A 19,398-nucleotide genomic window follows, 5' to 3' on the forward strand; every position below is an offset into this window, starting at 1 on the left:
CACAGTGCTCTCTCTCACACAGTGCTCTCTCACACACAGTGCTCTCTCACACAGTGCTCTCTCACAGTGCTCTCTCACAGTGCTCTCTCTCACACAGTGCTCTCTCTCACACAGTGCTCTCTCACAGTGCTCTCTCTCACACAGTGCTCTCTCACAGTGCTCTCTCTCACACAGTGCTCTCTCTCACACAGTGCTCTCTCTCACACAGTGCTCTCTCACAGTGCTCTCTCACACAGTGTTCTCTCACAGTGCTCTCTCTCACACAGTGCTCTCTCACAGTGCTCTCTCTCACACAGTGCTCTCTCACACAGTTCTCTATCACAGTGCTCTCTATCTCTCACAGTGCTCTCTCACAGTGCTCTCTCACACAATTCTCTCTCACAGTGATCCCTCACACAGTGCTTTCTCTCACACAGTGCTCTCTCTCACACAGTGCTCTCTCACAGTGCTCTCTCTCACACAGTTCTCTCTCACAGTGCTCTCTATCTCTCACAGTGCTCTCTCACACAATTCTCTCTCACAGTGATCCCTCACAAAGAGCTCTCTCACTCACACAGTGCTCTCACACAGTGCTCTCTCACACACAGTGCTCTCTCACAGTGCTCTCTCTCTCACAGTGCTCTCTCTCACACAGTGCTCTCTCTCACACAGTTCTCTCTCACAGTGCTCTCTCTCACACAGTGCTCTCACACAGTGCTCTCTCTCACACATTGCTCTCACACAGTGCTCTCTCTCTCTCACAGTGCTCTCTCACTCACACAGTTCTCTCTCACAGTGCTCTCTATCTCTCAGAGTGCTCTCTCACAGTGCTCTCTCTCACACAGTGCTCTCTCTCTCTCACAGTGACCCCTCACACAGTGCTCTCTCACACAGTTCTCTCTCACAGTGCTCTCTCTCACACACAGTTCTCTCTCACAGTGCTCTCTATCTCTCACAGTGCTCTCTCTCACACAGTGCTCTCTCTCTCACAGTGACCCCTCACACAGTGCTCTCTCACACAGTTCTCTCTCACAGTGCTCTCTCTCACACAGTGCTCTCTCTCTCTCTCTCACAGTGCTCTCTCACTCACACAGTTCTCTCTCACAGTGCTCTCTATCTCTCACAGTGCTCTCTCTCACACAGTGCTCTCTCTCTCACAGTGACCCCTCACACAGTGCTCTCTCACACAGTTCTCTCTCACAGTGCTCTCTCTCACACAGTGCTCTCACACAGTGCTCTCTCTCTCTCTCTCTCACAGTGCTCTCTCACTCACACAGTCCTCTCTCACAGTGCTCTCTCTCACACAGTGCTCTCACACAGTGCTCTCTCTCACAGTGCTCTCTATCTCTCACAGTGCTCTCTCACAGTGCTTTCTCTCACACAGTGCTCTCTCTCACAGTGACCCCTCACACAGTGCTCTCTCTCACAGTGCTCTCTCTCACACAGTGCTCTCTCACAGTGATCTCTCACACAGTTCTCTCACACAGTGCTCTCTCTCTCACAGTGCTCTCTCACAGTGCTCTCTCTTACACAGTGCTCTCTCTCACAGTGCTCTCTCACAGTGCTTTCTCTCACACAGTGCTCTCACACAGTGCTCTCTCTCACACAGTGCTCTCACACAGTGCTCTCTATCTCTCACAGTGCTCTCTCACAGTGCTCTCTCTCTCACACAGTGCTCTCTATCTCACACAGTGCTCTCTCTCTCACGCAGAGCTCTCTCGCAGTGATCCCTCTCACAGTTCTCTCTCACAGTGCTCTCTCTCTCACACAATGCTTACTCTCACATAGTGCTCTCTCTCTCACAGTGCTCTCTCTCACACAGAGCTCTCTCTCACAGTGTCTCACAGTGCTCTCTCACACAGTGATCTCTCTCACAGAGCTCTCTCACAGTCCTCTCTCACAGTGGTCACACAGTGTCACACTGCACTGTGGGAGGCAACGTGTATGTCTGCCACCGCTGTGACAGTGAGTCAAAACGGTCACACATGCATATGCGTACACCCAGACCCACACACACACATACCCAGACCCCCCCCCCCCACACCTATAGACACACACACACCCAGACCGACACATACACACATACACCCAGACCCACACACACACACCCAGACCGACACATACACACATACACACAACCACACACATACACCCAGACCCACACACACACGCCAAAACCAACACATTCACACACACACACACACACACACACACACACACACACACACACACACACCCAGGCCCACACACACACACACACACACACACACACACATATAGGCACACACCCAGACCAACACACATACACCCAGACCCACACACACACACGCACGCACACACACACCCAGACCCACACACACACGCACGCACACACACACCCAGACCCACACATGCACACACACACACCCAGACCCACACACACACACACACGCACACACACACCCACACACACGCACGCACACACGCACCCAGACCCACACATGCACTCACACACACACACCCAGACCAACACACACACGCACGCACCCACCCAGACCCACACATACACACACACACACCCAGACCCACACATGTTCATGCGTACTCACACGCACACGTGCTTGCACACACATGTACACAAAACAAAATGACAAATCACAAAAACAATTAAATGTCAATCTCATTTTGATTAGGCTACTATCTACTTTAGAGCATTAAATTAAGGTTACAACTGTCCCTAACACTAGGGATGCGAGTAAGCAGAAAGTGTTACAACTATATTCGGTCTCCCCTACATAGTTTTTTTTTTTTTTAATAATATTTTCTGCTGACGCAAATAAATAATAAATAATGCTAGACTTTGGTCAACTGGTACCCGCAGAACTTAACATTTAGCTCTAATAGACGTCGCTTGACACGTTTAACGCACCACTCGATCTTCTTGGATTGCCTTAATGGATGATCTGTGTAATTTGTGAATGTCGTTCATAGTTAACAATATAACACTGTACTGCACAGAAGTGCATAATATGTCCTTTTTCAGCTGGCTAAATTGGGTAAGTCATTTTATTCTCGGGCTATTTTGGTTAACAAGTGATGTGTGGGCAGACTTATGAAAAGTAAGGTTGGCGTTCTTACGCTCCTCCTCCGATCCTGTGGATGTTACAGGCGCTGCTGGTTTCAGACGCTCGGGTCACACATTCAGACGCGCAATGGAATCTCCGGTTCGGCTTCAAGTCAGTTCAATGAGTTGACGTTAGCTAACAACTAGCTAGCTGGTTTAAACCGAGCAGCTTTACGCCCTATACTTTAAATGATATTATTTTAGGTCAGCAAAAGTTGTGTGCCTCGGATAAGAAAAACAAAACTCCAAAAGAACATCTCTAGCGCTATGCGGTGAGAAAGCAAAGCGGGTGCACGGGTCCTTAAATCCAGCCCGCTGGTCGGCCTGTAACTGCGATTCTTTCGGAAACAAGGTAGAGAAAAAGTTCATTTTTAAGTGGGACAGTTCGGTCGCTGCAGGGCTTGTTGGTGGTATGGCTTTTTCTGCTGTTTGGACTTTGGACTATGTTACCATACTTTTGGTATAAGTTTCCTAGCCAGCTAGCTACCTGGTCAGCTAACTTACGAACCAACAATATCGACCTCTACAGACCGTAAGATAGCTAACGATAGCTAGCTAGCTATGTTAAAGTTATTGAACCAGTATGGACCGTGTCTTCGTGACAGTGTTTTCGGTTATTAGCTACATAGGGTAACTATTGTTTGTACAAAATATGTACACTATAAACTAACCCATTCATATAGCCTTGGTATTTCAAACGCTATGCTAACTGGCTAATGTTAGCTAGCTGGTTACCTAGCATTTGCTAACATTAACGTTAGCGCACTTCAGGCGGCGATAAATCATTCTGCTGGAGTAGCTAGCCACATCTAGGTTGTTGTCTTCCAACGTTTTCGGATCAACGTGAAAACAGACACAGCTGGTCGGCAGTGCTCGTAGAGGACAACGTATATCAACAGGCCATTAGTCTAGCTAAGTTGCTCGTATTTCAAAATCTGCGCTGAACTGGCAAAATTCGCTAGCTAACCAACTCGGCCGTGCTTAGTCTCGAGGAATCGCCTCTGACCGACTAATCTCGGAAAGTTATTCCATGTATTTGTAACTGTCAAGAAACACTTTCTAGTGTCCGTAGTGTTGTGTACCGTTTACTGCTCTAGTTCTTCCACTCCTAATCTTATTTGGCAATCTTTTTTAAAAATCTGAACGGAAATACTTGGAAGAGTCCCATAATCTTCTTTCAAAGATGCCTTTTGACAGATCAGATGTCCAGTGCCTGAATTAAACTTAATTGGCTTTCTCTGTAGTATACTGAAACTTCAAAGTCTTTTCTATCATTTGTTTTCCAAAGCCGAGGACAGTTATTCTCAGTGGTCGTACGCATTGCATTTTATTTTTATTTTTATCAAAGAATTTGATTTGGCTATAGTCTGCTGTTTTCCGTGGAAGGTTTATGTCGTTTCGTTCCGGCAGAGCATCTGGACGCTTTAGGGGGGATCTACGACACCATTCTAGTCTTTTATTACAGACAGCTCGCCCTAACTCTGTGCCTCGTTGAAACGCCTATCCCTTTTGTGTTTGCTTTGCGTTTGGCAGTACTATAAATTTAATTTGAGACATCAAGCTATTTCTGGATGTTCCTCAAACTGTAAAAAGCGGTATCTTATTGCCCCCTATAACTTTTATTTTTCGCTAGGGATGGTCGTATTGTGCCACGAACTGGCTCACTGTAGTATTGGCATAATATTCTGGATATATAGATGTGCTAGTCGAATGTTTTGGTTAGGGCAAAGAAAAACGGAAATTTATCATGATTGTGACTGTTGAATTTTAGCCCTGGTTCTGGGAGCAGCTGTGTGGAATGACGTTTGCCAGCACGAGGATATTTAAACTAGTAGGTGCTGCAGTATTTGAGTAGGTGAGTGTAAGTGAGTGTAAAAACCATTACTGTACTTTTTGAGATGGTGAGGCATCATGAATCACGAAATGGGAGGAGCTGGCATTTGTTTATTTGTTTTTTTGTTTTTGCTGCCAAATTGTTCTTATTGGCTAAAAAAAAACAGCTGATTCCCAGCTCATTTTAGCTTCGGCCCTTAGCTTCAGGTTCATGAAACCTCACAAATCGCAGTTCTCTTTTTCACAATGATGTGACCTGCGGGGGCAGAACACGCACTGGTGGTTCATGGGAATCGGTGTGCAGAGCAGGTTATACGCAGGTCCACTTGTCTGAAAGTCACATGCATTGCCTGGCTGCATACTGTCTGCTGATTTAACACGTCCAGACAAAGCTTGATGGAACAGCACTTGCCTGGTGGAGACGTATGGTCCACATCTTGTGGTATTGGGGCTTGTGCTGTCAGAAAGACGTGTTGAATCTCACTGCTTGTTTGTGTGAAAGACGCAGAGCCAGTCGTGGGCAGGCGTTCTGCATCACTGCTCAGAGAGTGTGATGTCCTGGCTTATCACCTCAGCGTTTCTGCCAGGCCTGGGTCAAATACTGTACGTAACTGTTTTGGATTCAAATACTTTTCTGCGGTTTGCTGAGTTTGGCTGGTGTATTGGAACCTATGAAATACTCTCAAAAAAATGCAAACCCTGCTTCCTGGTCCTCTTGGTTGGCTCAGTTGCTCTCAGCAGAGAATAGTATCTGGATCCAAAACAATAGCGTATTTGACCCGGGTCTGGTTTCTGCCTCGACTGTCTGCGCCGTGTTGATCCTGGCTCCCATTTCCCTCGGTTTGCGGTTGCCGTGGAGCAGACAGTCCGCGGGGGTATCCAGGAGAAACGGCAGGAATCCCCCGGCGTTTTCCTGGGACCGGAGGGCCGCTCCTTTTGGACGAGAAAGGTCTCCCTGCAGACCGCTCTCCACACTCCCACCAACTGCACCGTCGCTTCCTCACAAGCTCGTGTTTTATGGGCAAACGGCAAGCGGCCAAAACTGAGCTTCTTCTTGGTCATGCTTTGAGACGGTGCCTCCAGTATAGGTTGCAGCCCCGTTTTAAATGTGATTTCTGTGGTACAATTGTGGTCAAAATACAAAGTCGATCATTTTTTTTCCTATAAGGAAATGTAGTGTTCATCTTAGGCCTCCTGATGTGCTGATTTTCTTTAAGGTTATGTGTTATTCGGAAGATACAGCAATGTTTTGTATACAAATCAGGGCCGGATTAGGTCATTCTCACGTGCTTGGTGGAGGAGCCACATCAGCTTTTTAAGCTGGACTTCCTGGGCTACACGACGCTTTTCACGAGCCCATGGATAGTCAGGGGGACTATGTAACAGGCACTTGTCCATGTTGTTCTGCGGTCTATGGCAAACACGTAGGCAGGCTGCTGGTGTCCGATGGACCAGGGGAACGGCTCCGGTGTGTCACACTGACGGTCCCGTCGCCCCAAACCCTGTTCTGCCTGGGTGGCTCCACAGCGATTCCCCCTCTTCCCCCCCCCCGTGTGCCTGCTGGCTCACAGTCAGGAGTCCATCCACACACTGAAACCCAACAAGCCCTTCCAGCAGGTCTCACAATAGGGCTCCTCAGCCTATTGTCCAGTGGACACTAATAAATAAACCAGCCAATACTAAACAAAGAATGTTTCCGTGGAGACCTGTTTCCATGGAGCACTTGGCCTGCCTGACCTTTTTCCCTAACCTCAGACCTTCTATGTAATTAGGTCTTTTGTACACATTGGAGAACTTGTTTGGTGTTACTTGAGCACTTGGTATAATCAGATGTAAATTCTTCTTCCTGTTTGGAGGCTCGTGTGTGGAGGCTCGTGTGTGGCTTTGAGGAGGGGTCCTGTGTATTTACTCCACACTCATGCCCGTGGCAAACCGGACAGCTTGAAGGCCTGCTTTTGTTTATTCTACCACAGTAGCTCATGCGCTTGTCCGTCAGACACATGACAGGCACTTCAGAGCTATATTTTTGGTTCTCTTTTTCCTTTTTTTGCATGTTTTCAATTTGAATACAAGTAGTGGTAATCTATTAGTAGGGGATTAGACCAAAACCTACTTGTCATTTTTTTGGCATTCATTTTGTGGAAAGAAACTGGTTTACATGGCAACAGTAAACCTGTGTGTTTTAGCACTGTGTGTCTGACTGGGTTAGTATTGAGTTTGTAACGGTCTGCCCACTGTCTTTGAGGCTGTGTTGGCACTGTTTGCGTAATGGACTGTACTCCATTTTTGAGGCTGCGTTAACGCTGTTTCAGTAATGGACTGTGCTCCATATTTGAAGCTGCATAGACGCTGTTTGTAATGGACTGTATAACATCTTTGAGGCTGCGTTAGCGCTGTTTCAGTAACGGGCTGGACGGCGTCGTTGAGCCGTGCGAACACCGTTTGTGTAATGGCCCGTGCATGGCGTCTGGCGCTTAACGCGGTCCGTTCGTCTCCGGAGGGCGGGGGCTCAGTGAAGGGTTCCCGTCCCTTGCCCTGACGTGTTTTTCCCCCCGCCGCAGCGCCCTGCACGCCCCGGCAGATCGGAGCCCCGCCCGTGTTTTCTGCTCCAGCGAACCGCGAGTGCGTTTCCCAGGCCGCGGAGAGGGCGTGTCGTCAGATTAAGGTTGGCCCGAGGAGGAGCTGGCGCGCGCTCACAGCTCACACAGCTCCCGCGCCCTTCCTGTGACTTTGATTACGGCGCGTAAAGGGCACAGCTAAACGCCGCTCACAGGAGAGAACGCTCTCCCTACCTACCCCCGTGCTTTCAGACAGTAGTGCTCCAGCTGGCCTCGTCTTTGCTGAGAAAGCGTAGGCCTGGGATATTTATTTTTACTGTCGCTGGTTACTTATTATTTGGTTTGGTATGGGCTACCCATAGCAAACACACCTGTGCATATTGTTGTTCACATACAGTGAGGTCCGTAAGTATTTGGACAGTAACACAATTCCTACTCATTAAAGTGCAGACTGTCAGCTTTAATTTCAGGGTATTCGCATCCTTTTGGAGCGCACTGTGAATTGCGATCCTACATTCTACTTCTGGGCCTCACTGTGTGTAAACGCTGGGATGTTGGGGGTGGAGCCCCAGGTTAAGGTGTGTCCTCAGTCGTGTGACCTCGGATGTCCCTGCGCAGGTATGTCATGTGACCCAGAGCCTGTCTGAAGATGAGCGAAGAGGTCCAGGCCACGGTGGAGTTCTCCGTGGAGCTGCTCAAGTTCTACAACGTGGACCTGTTCCAGAGAGGGTGAGTGCACCAGCCATGCTCCAGATGCTCACCGGCTCACGCTGGATACTTACAGTGCCTTTTCATGTATTAGCAAACTAGCTCGACATAGATACTACCAGGGCCTGTGCACACATGGACTCTTTGTGCTTTACACTAGAGATACTCACAGTGCCTTACTCCATAGATACAGGTCATTCTGTGCCAGGAAGGAATCCCCTTTTCCTGACCTCTCCCTTTTATGTTTGTTGGTTCCTCTTGTATCCTGCTGTTTATGCTCCAAAATGCTGTCAGCGCGTTTTCTTTTCTTTTTAAACTTCCCGACACTGATTTGGAATGGCCAGGCGTGTGTTGCTGCAGCATGTTCCCCCTGCCGATTCCTCCTCTGGCATCACCCTGCAGAATGCAGAGTAGAGTCAGAGGAGGACCGTGAATAATCAGCTTTAACATGCAGTCCACAGGTGTCCGATTGACCAGCGATGGTCGCTAAATGCTAAATGCCGACCAACATGGATTCCTAACTGCCTGAACCTTCCCATACCTTGCGGGACACAATCCGCAAGTGTTCAGTCTGCCCTGGATTTAGTCCAGGTTCGGTCCAGGTTCGGTCCAGGTTCGGTCCAGGTTCGGTCCAGGTTCGGTCCAGGTTCGGTCCAGGTTCGGTCCAGGTTCGGTCCAGGTTCGGTCCAGGCGCTCGGTCTCATCCATGTGGCTCAGCGCGGTGCCTGGCCTCACACACAGCCTGAACCTGACAGTTCAATGTTTGAATGTGTGCAGTCTTGTTCACGCTAATTATTTTGTGGGTCACAGAACTTTTGTGTAACAGACTGAACGGAGGTTCTCCGTGTGAAGCGTAGTCAGCGCTATGACCTGAGGTTGAGGTGTGGTGACATGGCAGTGGCAGTCTGAAGCCGCTCGCCGCTGTAGTTCATGACTCATAGCGGGTAGGGCTGTGGCCTAGACGCTCCATGTGTCGCAATTCTCAGTTCTCTCGAAAACCTCAACGCTCTCAGGCTCCCTAGCCACTTCTGCATGGAGGGTGAGTCATAAGCTTCTCACCCGTCACCAGAGGCTCGACTGCACTCCCACCAGCCCCTGTACAGCACGAGGGTCAGAGCTGCACACGCGTGTTAGGGGGCGTGTACGCGTTCACCGGCAGCTGTCCGATTGGCTGGAGCTGAGCCAACCGGTACAGAGAAGGGGGGTGGGGGGGGACTCAAATCTTCCCTCCCTGGGTGACACCGGGCCGTCTTGCTGCCTCCCTCTGGTCTGTCGAGTCAGGGGTCAGGTTACTGCAAGCCTGACATTAAATTACATTACGTCCGTTTGGGAGATGCTCATATCCAAACCGATGTACAACAAAGTGCATAACCATAACCAGGGACAGGTGTGCTGAAACAGCCTCAAGGGAAGTACAGTTCCAAGTGCCTTGTAGATTAATCTGATGAGACCAACAACAAACAAAAGTGGTAGTAAAACAGTCTTCACAAACGTGCACTACCTGTGCGCTACCTGTGCTAGAGCTGACCTTTAGCCCTTTGAGTCCCAATATGAAGGGGCTCCACCCAAATCTCAAGGAGGTTTTTGATTGAGAGAGTTGAGAATTTTGTAGGGTTTTAATAGGGCTTCAGGATGGCAGTCATTTTGATTGGTTGAGAATGCCATAGTGCATTTGAGTGCCATAGGACTGAAAGGGTTAAAGGCAATTATACAGGGTTGGGTGCTTTGGTGGTGTTTTGGGAGCAATTAACAGCCGAATCTGATGGGAGAGACACTGGGGAGGCCCTGCCCTGACGCAGGTACGTGGTGTGAGTCACGGAGCCGCTGGTCTCCGAGCGGGAGAACTGGTATTCCCACATTCGCGGTGGAGCAGACCTGGGCAGCCACCTGCATGAGGCCCGCTCCGAGGAATAGGAACTAAGAGGGCAGCGAGGCGCAGAAACCAAAGCCTCCAGGTAAACTGTAGGGTTACCTGGGGTCGTGGCCTGAGACGCCCTTATCTGTGATCTGCGGCGTTTAGTGGTTTAGCAGTTGGCTAATTGGCCTGGGGTTTTCACTGCCGGGTGTGGAATGTGTTGCCTGAGGGGCCAGTGGAGCCTGCCGCTGATTTGACTGCTGGTGTTGGGCTACGCGTTAGAAGCCCCGCCAGCGTGTCGTCAGCACGGTGCTGCTGTGTGGTTTGTGCTGGGTGCTACTCGCTGTGTGGTGCTAATATTCCCCCAAGCAGAGACCGGTGGAGCCAGAATGGGAGTTCCTCTATTCTCACAGTTCAGCAGAGAACAGAAAATCACTGTCTTGAACTGCCACTGAACTGGACCTCGATGCTGTTTTAGTCAAACCATGCAAGTGTTGGCATTTCAGGCTGCTAAGGGGACCGCCCCACCTTACATCCAATCCTTAATCACTCCCTACTCCCCAGCTAGACCACTCCGGTCTGCCAGCTCTGGTTGCCTTATGGTTCCCTCACTACGAGCACCAGGCGGTCGAGCTGCACATTCACGCCTGTTTTCCGTTCTGGTTCCTCAGTGGTGGAATGACTTGCCTACCACTGTCAGGACAGCAGAATCCCTCTCCATATTTAGACGCAGATTGAAAACACACCTTTTCAAACTGTACCTTAGTCCTCCTGATCCCCCCCCCCCTTTCTGATATCCCTCTTGTCAAACCCTAATCCTTAAAAAAAGAAAAGAAAACTGCACTTAAGATGACTGTCTTTTTGTTTTGAACCGCCTTTCATGCGTATTTTACTAGTTATGGATTTGATGCTTCAACCTGTGGAAGAACCTATGCACTTGTAAGTCGCTTTGGATTACAAGCGTCTGCCAAATGATTAAAATGTCAAATGTAATGATGTCCCTGGGGTGATAGAAACATAGAAACAGACCGTTACGTCACTGGGGTGTCAGAAAGACAGTGACATCACTGGGGTGACAGAAAGACGGTGGTATCACTGGGTTGATAGACACACAAAAACAGACCGTGGCATCACTGGGGTGACAGAAAGATGGTGACGTCACCAGGGGAAGTGCAGCGGTTCTGACGCTCTTCCTGCTTTGCGGCCGCAGCCGTATCCTAGGCGACGGGCCTGTGCTTGTCTTCACCGCGGAACCTTCCGGCACTCTGGCTGCATTTTCTACTCTACTACCCAATTACGGCAGTTTGTTTGGGTGCTAATTAAACGCAGTCCCCGACACCCTCTCAGTTGGTGCTGTATAAGTCCTGGGTGTGAGCACGAGTCAAAAGGTGTTTATTCACGCCTGTACGTGTTCATCCTGGTGGTTTCATTACTTGCTTCTCGTCTGGGCCTGTATTTTAAATTAAAATCACTCGGTTGTTTAATTAATTGTCCTTGGCCCAATTAAATGGCTAAGTACTCTTGTGTGAATATGCAGTGGAAAAGATTTTAATCACATTGTAATTTGGTTGACATTTCTTTCGTTTTTTCCCCCCAGAACTCCTATTCTGTCTCTTTTATTTATATACAGTCCCCTCCAAAAGTAGTGGAACAGAAAGGTCAGTTTGTTTTTGCTCTACACTGAAGACAATTGAGTTTGAGGTCAAAAGATGTGATGACAGCTTTTATTTCTTGGTATTTTTATCTAGATTTGCTAAAACGAACATGTCACCTTTTGTATCCGATCACTCAATTGTTAGGTGAACAAAAGTATTGGAACATGTGACTGACAAGTGTTTCTTGTTGCCCAGATGTGTTGATTGGTTAAACAAGGAATAGTTCTGAATGGCTACTCTTGATTGGGATTTACCTCTGAAGACTGAATCCAACATGAAGACCAGAGAGCTGTCTTTAGAGGGGCAATCGGAGCCATTGCCCCAGCATTGGGGATAGCTTGTACAACAACTTGGAATGTCCTCAAGAAGAAAGAAACTGCTGGCATGCTGAGCAATAGATATCGACAAGGTCAAGCAAGGAAAACAACAGCAGTTGATGACAGAAACATTGTGAGAGCTGTGAAGAAAAACAGTGAAATCACAAACAAACAGGGCAGGGGTGAAGGTTTCTCAATTAAGTTTTTTCAAAGAAGACTTGGAGAGCAGCAATATAAAGGCTATACCACAAGATGCAAACCACTCCTCAGTAGGAAGAATCAGAAGTTGAGATTACACTTTGCAAAGGAGTACAGAGATGAGGCGCAAAAGGTTCTGGAACAAAGTTTTATGGACTGATGGGACCAAGATTAACCTCAAGCAAAGTGATGGAAAGGCCACAGTGTGGAGAAAGAAGGGATCTGCTCATGATCTAAAACATACGAGCTCATCTGTGAAGCACGTTGGAGGAAGTGTCATGGCTTGGGCTTGCATGGCTGCTTCTGTAAAATATGCCCAAGCTCATTGGGGGGAATTTCATCATGCAGCAAGACAATGACCCAAAACACAGTGCCAACTCAAAAAATGACTTCATTAGAGAGAAAGAATGGAAGGTTTTAGACTGGCAATCACCAGACCGTAACCCAATTGATCATGCATTTTACCTCCTGAAGAGGCTGCAGTAAAAGTCTGGAAAAGCATCACAGAAGAAGAATGCAGCAATTTGGTGATGTCAATGGGCTTGATGCAGTTATTGCAAGCAAGGGATATGCCGCCAAATATTAAGTGTTATTTACTTTCATTTACTTAAATACTCTCTGTTCCAGTACATTTGCTCACCTAAACATTGGGTGGTCTGATACCAAATGTGCTACAGTGGTGTGAAAAAGTGATTTCCTGATTTCTTATTTTTTTGCATGTTTGTCAAACTTAAATGTTTCGGATCATCCAACAAATTGAAATGTTAGTCAAAGACAACACAAGTAAACACAAAATGCAGTTTTTTAAATTAAGGTTTTTATTATTAAGGGAGAAAAACCTATATGGCCCTGTGTGAGAAAGTGATTGCCCCCTAAACCTAATAACTGGTTGGGCCACCCTTAGCAGCAACAACTGCAATCAAGCGTTTGCGATAACTTGCAATGAGTCTCTTACAGCCCTGTGGAGGAATTTTGGCCCACTCATCTTTGCAGAATTGTTGTAATTCAGCCACATTGGAGGGTTTTCGAGCATGAACCACCTTTTTAAGGTCATGCCACAGCATCTCAATAGGATTCAGGTCAGGACTTTGACTAGGCCACTCCAAAGTCTTCATTTTGTTTTTCTTCAGCCATTCAGAGGTGGACTTGCTGGTGTGTTTTGGATCATTGTCCTGCTGCAGAACCCAAGTTCGTTTCAGCTTGAGGTCACGAACAGATGGCCGGACATTCTCCTTCAGGATTTTTTGGTAGACAGCAGAATTCATGGTTCCATTTATCACAGCAAGTCTTCCAGGTCCTGAAGCAGCAAAACAGCCCCAGACCATCACACTACCACCACCATATTTTACTGTTGGTATGATGTTCTTTTTCTGAAATGCAGTGTTACTTTTACGCCAGATGTAATGGGACACACACCTTCCAAAAAGTTCAACTTTTGTCTGGTCAGACCACAGAGTATTTTCCCAAAAGTCTTGGGGATCATCAAGATGTTTTCTGGCAAAATTGAGACGAGCCTTAATGTTCTTTTTGCTCAGCAGTGGTTTTTGTCTTGGAAATCTGCCATGCAGGCCATTTTTCAATCACTTTTTCACACAGGGCCATGTAGGTTTGGATTTTTTTTCTCCCTTAATAATAAAAACCTTCATTTAAAAAACAGCATTTTGTGTTTACTTGTGTTGTCTTTGACTAATATTTAAATTTGTTTGATCTGAAACATTTAAGTGTGACAAACATGCAAAAAAAATAAAAAAAATAAAATAAATAGGAAATTCACCCCACTGTATGTTCTAAGTCAGGGGTCGGCAACCCTGGTCCTGGAGAGCCGCAGGGTGTGCTGGCTTTCGTTGTTACTTGGCATTAATTGATCAATGAAAGCCGTTGATTGCACAGTTAACTCACCTCACCTGGTTTCTTGGGTCTGAATCGGTTGCATATTTTAAGGTGGAGACGAAAGCCAGGCGCACCCTGCGGCTCTCCAGGACCAGGGTTGCCGACCCCTGTTCTAAGTAGTTTAACACATCTAGGTGTGATTACCAGGAAATAAACGCTGAAATTCTGAACTCCTGTCTCATGTTCATCTTTTTATCTCAACCCTGAATGTATTCAGTGTATTGCAAAAACAAAGGAATTGCCCTTGCTGTTCCAATAAGACTGTATATGTAAAAGTTAGTGTGTGTCTGTGCCCGCATAGCCGTGCGCGTGCATGCGCGCACGTGTGTGTCTGTGTGTGTCTGTGTGTGTCTGTGTGTGTCTGTGTGTGTGTGTCTGTGTGCGTCTGTGTCTGTGTGTGTGTGTGTGTCTGTGTCTGTGTCTGTGTCTGTGTCTGTGTCTGTGTCTGTGTCTGTGTCTGTGTCTGTGTCTGCGCGTGCGTGCGTGCGTGCGTGCGTGCGTGCGTGCGTGTGCGCGTGTGTGTGAATTTTCTGTGTTCTGATTGGTCGCGTGTCCCCGCAGGTTCTATCAGATCCGGGGCAGTCTGAAAGTGCCACCAAGGATCCCTCATCGGATCGACGCCAGCTTACTGCAGACGGCAGGTGAGGTGCTCCCTGCAACAGACCAATCACATTCTCCCGTGTGCTCCCTGCAACAGACCAATCACATTCTCCTGTGTGCTCCCTGCAACAGACCAATCACATTCTCCCTTGTGTCCCTGCCATAGACCAGTAGCATCCTGCCGCATCTCACTGTAACAGACCAATAGCATTTGCTTTGGAAAAACATGCGGGCAGGGGTTAGCATACAGAGACTCAGTGAGCAGGGGTTAGCGTACAGAGACTCAATGAGCAGAGTGAAATGAGAGACAGCGTTTTGTTCCTTTTTGGAGAGCTGTAGTCAGGAGCTGTAGTCAGCTTTTGTTTGTCTTTGCGGTTCTTCCGCCAGCCCTCAGCAGCCTGCTGTGCCAGCGAGACCAGCCCGAGCTCAAATATAGAACAGCTTTTCACACAACGCACTCGCCCTTCCTCCTCTGACAATTCCCAAAATTAGCCGCGCGTTCTCGGGTTTCCAGCAGCCCCCTGCGCGCGGCGGGAAACCGGATCCTCCCAGCGCCGCGAGCCGACCGCCCCCTGAAAAAACAGCAGAAGAAGAACTCTGTGTCCGTGTAATTAACGCCCCGCAGGACCGGGTTTAATTAGCAGCCCCCACTCCACGGCTGCACGATATCAGCACAGTATGTGATGTGCGCTGATGTTGCTGAATATTGCCATGACGATATGACTTGCGATAAATAAACAAATATTGAAGTGTGCACTGTTCTAATGTCTTGCTGCTTTCATCGACCCCAGGCAATGAATAGCCTATGACCACTGAATACTAAAACAAAAAATATATATTTCCAACTTTAATTGAACAAATTGCACATGAACAGCAAATCAATTTAACAGAACCTCAATTTAAATTAGACACGTGCATTTCCTAAAGAAAATGCGGAGTGTGATTGAGGCAAATCGGTGGACTATTGCTACTAGTGGTAATGATTTAAATATTTGCATTTACAAGCTGGTGTACCGGGGTACCTATTAAACCTCATATACTGACTGTTGTCTATGAAGAGGGTAGACATCACAGGCTATGGTGACATCACAGGCTTCCATGAGCTCACAGTTCATTAGCATAAACAGTGTGGATTGGCTGAGTGGCAGCCTGTCTGTTAGAGTGAGTCTAGAGTGAGAGGAAAGCTGTTCTCAAACAAATGCCCATAAGTACTACCCAAAAGCTTCACAGTCACACTAATTAATACTGCTCATCGCAATTTAGGCAGTTTTTTGCGATGTGTTTATCTCGCATGTTCACATCTCGATGACGATAAATATGCTATATATTGTGCAGCCCTGCTCCACTCACACTGTTTTGCCCAGCACTGCGATGGTTCAGAAACAAAACAGAAAGTCGTGGTCTGTCTGTCTCCTCTGCTCTCCGCTACTGAAGGTGAAGAGGTGTCGTGTATATCCAGTCCTTGCATCATACTCTGTAGCACTGTGGCAGTGGTGCCCAGACGATGGTTGGTGCTGGACCGAGTCGTGCCTCATTTCCACTCTGAACTGGACCGAGTCGTGCCTCATTTCCACTCTGAACTGGACCGAGTCGTGCCTCATTTCCACTCTGAACTGGACCGAGTCGTGCCTCATTTCCACTCTGAACTGGACCGAGTCGTGCCTCATTTCCACTCTGAACTGGACCGAGTCGTGCCTCATTTCCACTCTGAACTGGACCGAGTCGTGCCTCATTTCCACTCTGAACTGGACCGAGTCGTGCCTCATTTCCACTCTGAACTGGACCGAGTCGTGCCTCATTTCCACTCTGAAACACGCTGCCTGAGCTGCGGCTTGAAATGCCCAGTTTTCCACCGCCCTCTGGTGCGCTAAACGGCACTTACAGGCATAGTTTACCCAAGCCCCCACCACACTCCTTCACAAGCAAATGTTACAATCGCTCTGAAGATTCACTGACAGCAGGTACTGTTAGCAAGGTAGCTAATGTTTCACTGTCTCTGTTAACTCAGCAGGTACTGTTTGCATGGTAGCTAATGTTTCACTGTCTCTCTTAACTCAGCAGGTACTGTTTGCATGGTAGCTAATGTTTCACTGTCTCTCTTAACTCAGCAGGTACTGTTAGCAAGGTAGCTAATGTTTCACTGTCTCTGTTAACTCAGCAGGTACTGTTAGCAAGGTAGCTAATGTTTCACTGTCTCTCTTAACTCAGCAGGTACTGTTAGCATATGTTGCTAGCTAATGTTTAGCAAAATGGTTGAAAGCAGGGCTGCCCAAACCTGTTCCAAGAGATCCTTTCTGTTGTGTTTCATGTCAACTCTAATTTGGCACAAATGATTCTACTAATTAGCAGCTGAACAAGATATCTAGCTGTCAAAGGTGTGCTTTGTTTGGATTGGGGCAAAAATCTACAGGTGTGCTTTGTTAGGGCTGCAGTGAACCTACAGGACCATAGATCACCAGGAACAGGGTTGGCTCATTGCATTGCCTGTGAAAGTGGTAAATACAGTAGTCGAGTGGCGTGCGTGTTGGAGAATGGGATGAGAGCTGTTTGCAGTTTGACGATCCCGGCGCTGAGTCTTCCTCTTGTGTCTCTAGCCTCGGGCTCAGATCTGGCCTTCCCCCCCTCCGTCCATGATGATGTCATTCACAGCAAGACCTTCCAGATCCTGTACAAGAACGAGGAGATCCTCCTCAACGACGTGCTGGTCTTCAAGGTCAAGATGCTCCTGGACGAGAACAAGGCGAGAGGAATTCCTCACTGACGTGTTCACTTATCTGAGTGCTGCAATTTCCCTGGGGGTCTGAGAACAGGACTATTGTTTCTGCTAGGGGCCCCCTGTTTGTGAGAGAGGGGCCCCTGTGTTTGTGTGAGGGGGGTCCCTGTGTTTGTGTGTGAGGGGTCCCTTGTGTTTGTGTGAGGGGGGCCCCGTGTTTGTCTGTCTGTGAGAGTGAGAGTTGTCTGTCTGTGGACAACAAAGGGTGTGTGTGTGTGTGTGTGTGTGTGTGTGTGTGTGTGTGTGTGTGTGTGTGTGTGTGTGTGTGTGTGTGTGTGTGTGTGTGTGTGTGTGTGTGTGTGTGTGTGTGTGTTACAAGAGAGACACTGGTACTGCAGTTTTATAGACTGAGGGTGTGAGGTTTAATGCATCTGGTTTAGCAGCCTGAGTGTTGGGCTGTATCAGGTCTGTCAGGCGACAGCACAATAAACAATGGGAAGGATTGTGTGTGAAAGGGAAGTGTTCCTCTGTTCCCTGACTCCTCTTGGGAAACTCATCTTCTCTTCTTCAGGTTGAGGAATGTCTGAGTGAAATGGACTTCCAGCTGTCCTTAGACCTGCACTTCACTGACGGAGACTACTCGTACGTATCTAACTGCTCCGAACATGGCCTTTCTCTTCCTTTATATCAGCTGCTGTTGTTTTCCTGTCCCTAATCGTGTCAGTTGGGGACACAACGTTCTCTAAATTGTTACACTTGGTAGCCATTTTGTTTTTACAAAGTTGACAAGGAAGGGAGGCAAGATTTTCTTGTCAACTACGTTTTGGATGACAATGAAGTATTTCTTCTGTTACAATATAGATAGGCATGAGAGGCATTTCAGCATGAGACGGTATTACTGTGACAAGTCCATTTAGCTGTGCTTTTCCCGCTGCCCGTCTCAAACCAGGGTCAAATACCTAACTGTTGTGGAGTCAAATACTTCCCGATGCTTTGCTGAACTTGTCTGGTGTATTGGAACCTCTGAAATGCTTACAAAGTATAAACCCCGCTTTCTGGTCCTCTTGGTTGGCTCAACTGCAGCCCAGAAAGTAATCTGAATGGGTACACAGTGAGGTGTTTGACCGGCCTGGCTGTAACCCCTGCCCCTGCCCCTGCCCCTGCCCCTGCCCCTGCCCCTGCCCCTGCCCCTGCCCCAGGCCTGAGGACCTGAGCTCCTTGCAGCTGATCAGCAGCCGATCTCTCCGCCTGCACTTCAGCCCCGCCCAGGGCCTGCACCACCACGCCAGCGTCATGTTCGACTACTTCCACCTGTCAGCCCTGTCCGTCAGCCTCCACGCCTCCCTGGTGGCCCTGCACCAGCCCCTTGTGAGGTCAGTGTGAGCCCCAGTGTGTTACACCTGTGCCTACCTGTGTCTGTTCACACCTGTGCCTACCTGTGTCTGTTCACACCTGTACCTACCTACCTGTGTCTGTTCACACCTGTACCTACCTACCTGTGTCTGTTCACACCTGTACCTACCTACCTGTGTCTGTTCACACCTGTGCCTACCTGTGTCTGTTCACACCTGTGCCTACCTACCTGTGTCTGTTCACACCTGTACCTACCTGTGTCTGTTCACACCTGTGCCTACCTGTGTCTGTTCACACCTGTACCTACCTGTGTCTGTTCACACCTGTACCTACCTGTGTCTGTTCATACCTGTGCCTACCTGTGTCTGTTCACACCTGTACCTACCTACCTGTGTCTGTTCACACCTGTACCTACCTACCTGTGTCTGTTCACACCTGTGCCTACCTGTGTCTGTTCACACCTGTACCTACCTACCTGTGTCTGTTCACACCTGTACCTACCTACCTGTGTCTGTTCATACCTGTGCCTACCTGTGTCTGTTCATACCTGTGCCTACCTGTGTCTGTTCACACCTGTGCCTACCTGTGTCTGTTCACACCTGTGCCTACCTACCTGTGTCTGTTCACACCTGTGCC

At 48.2% G+C, this 19,398-nt stretch overlaps 1 protein-coding gene across 3 annotated transcripts in view; it reads left to right on the plus strand.

The window, feature by feature from the left end:
- The first annotated feature begins 3,123 nt into the window (after positions 1-3,123).
- Positions 3,124-19,398, plus strand: part of fam135a (family with sequence similarity 135 member A) — a 29,349-nt gene continuing 13,074 nt past the window's right edge. Inside the window, exons 1-6 of one of the 3 annotated variants that reach the window (XM_061227950.1) lie at positions 3,124-3,194; positions 8,092-8,202; positions 14,658-14,737; positions 17,291-17,436; positions 17,981-18,051; positions 18,609-18,782. In XM_061227950.1, coding sequence (XP_061083934.1) covers positions 8,123-8,202; positions 14,658-14,737; positions 17,291-17,436; positions 17,981-18,051; positions 18,609-18,782 — 551 coding nt within the window. In that variant the 5' untranslated portion in view covers positions 3,124-3,194; positions 8,092-8,122. Of the gene's footprint in view, positions 3,435-8,091; positions 8,203-14,657; positions 14,738-17,290; positions 17,437-17,980; positions 18,052-18,608; positions 18,783-19,398 lie in introns of all 3 variants that reach the window. The other 2 variants (XM_061227949.1, XM_061227948.1) reach the window with 2 other exon arrangements.

Source organism: Conger conger, chromosome 18 (assembly GCF_963514075.1).
Source record: "Conger conger chromosome 18, fConCon1.1, whole genome shotgun sequence".
In the NCBI taxonomy this organism is placed as follows: domain Eukaryota; kingdom Metazoa; phylum Chordata; class Actinopteri; order Anguilliformes; family Congridae; genus Conger; species Conger conger.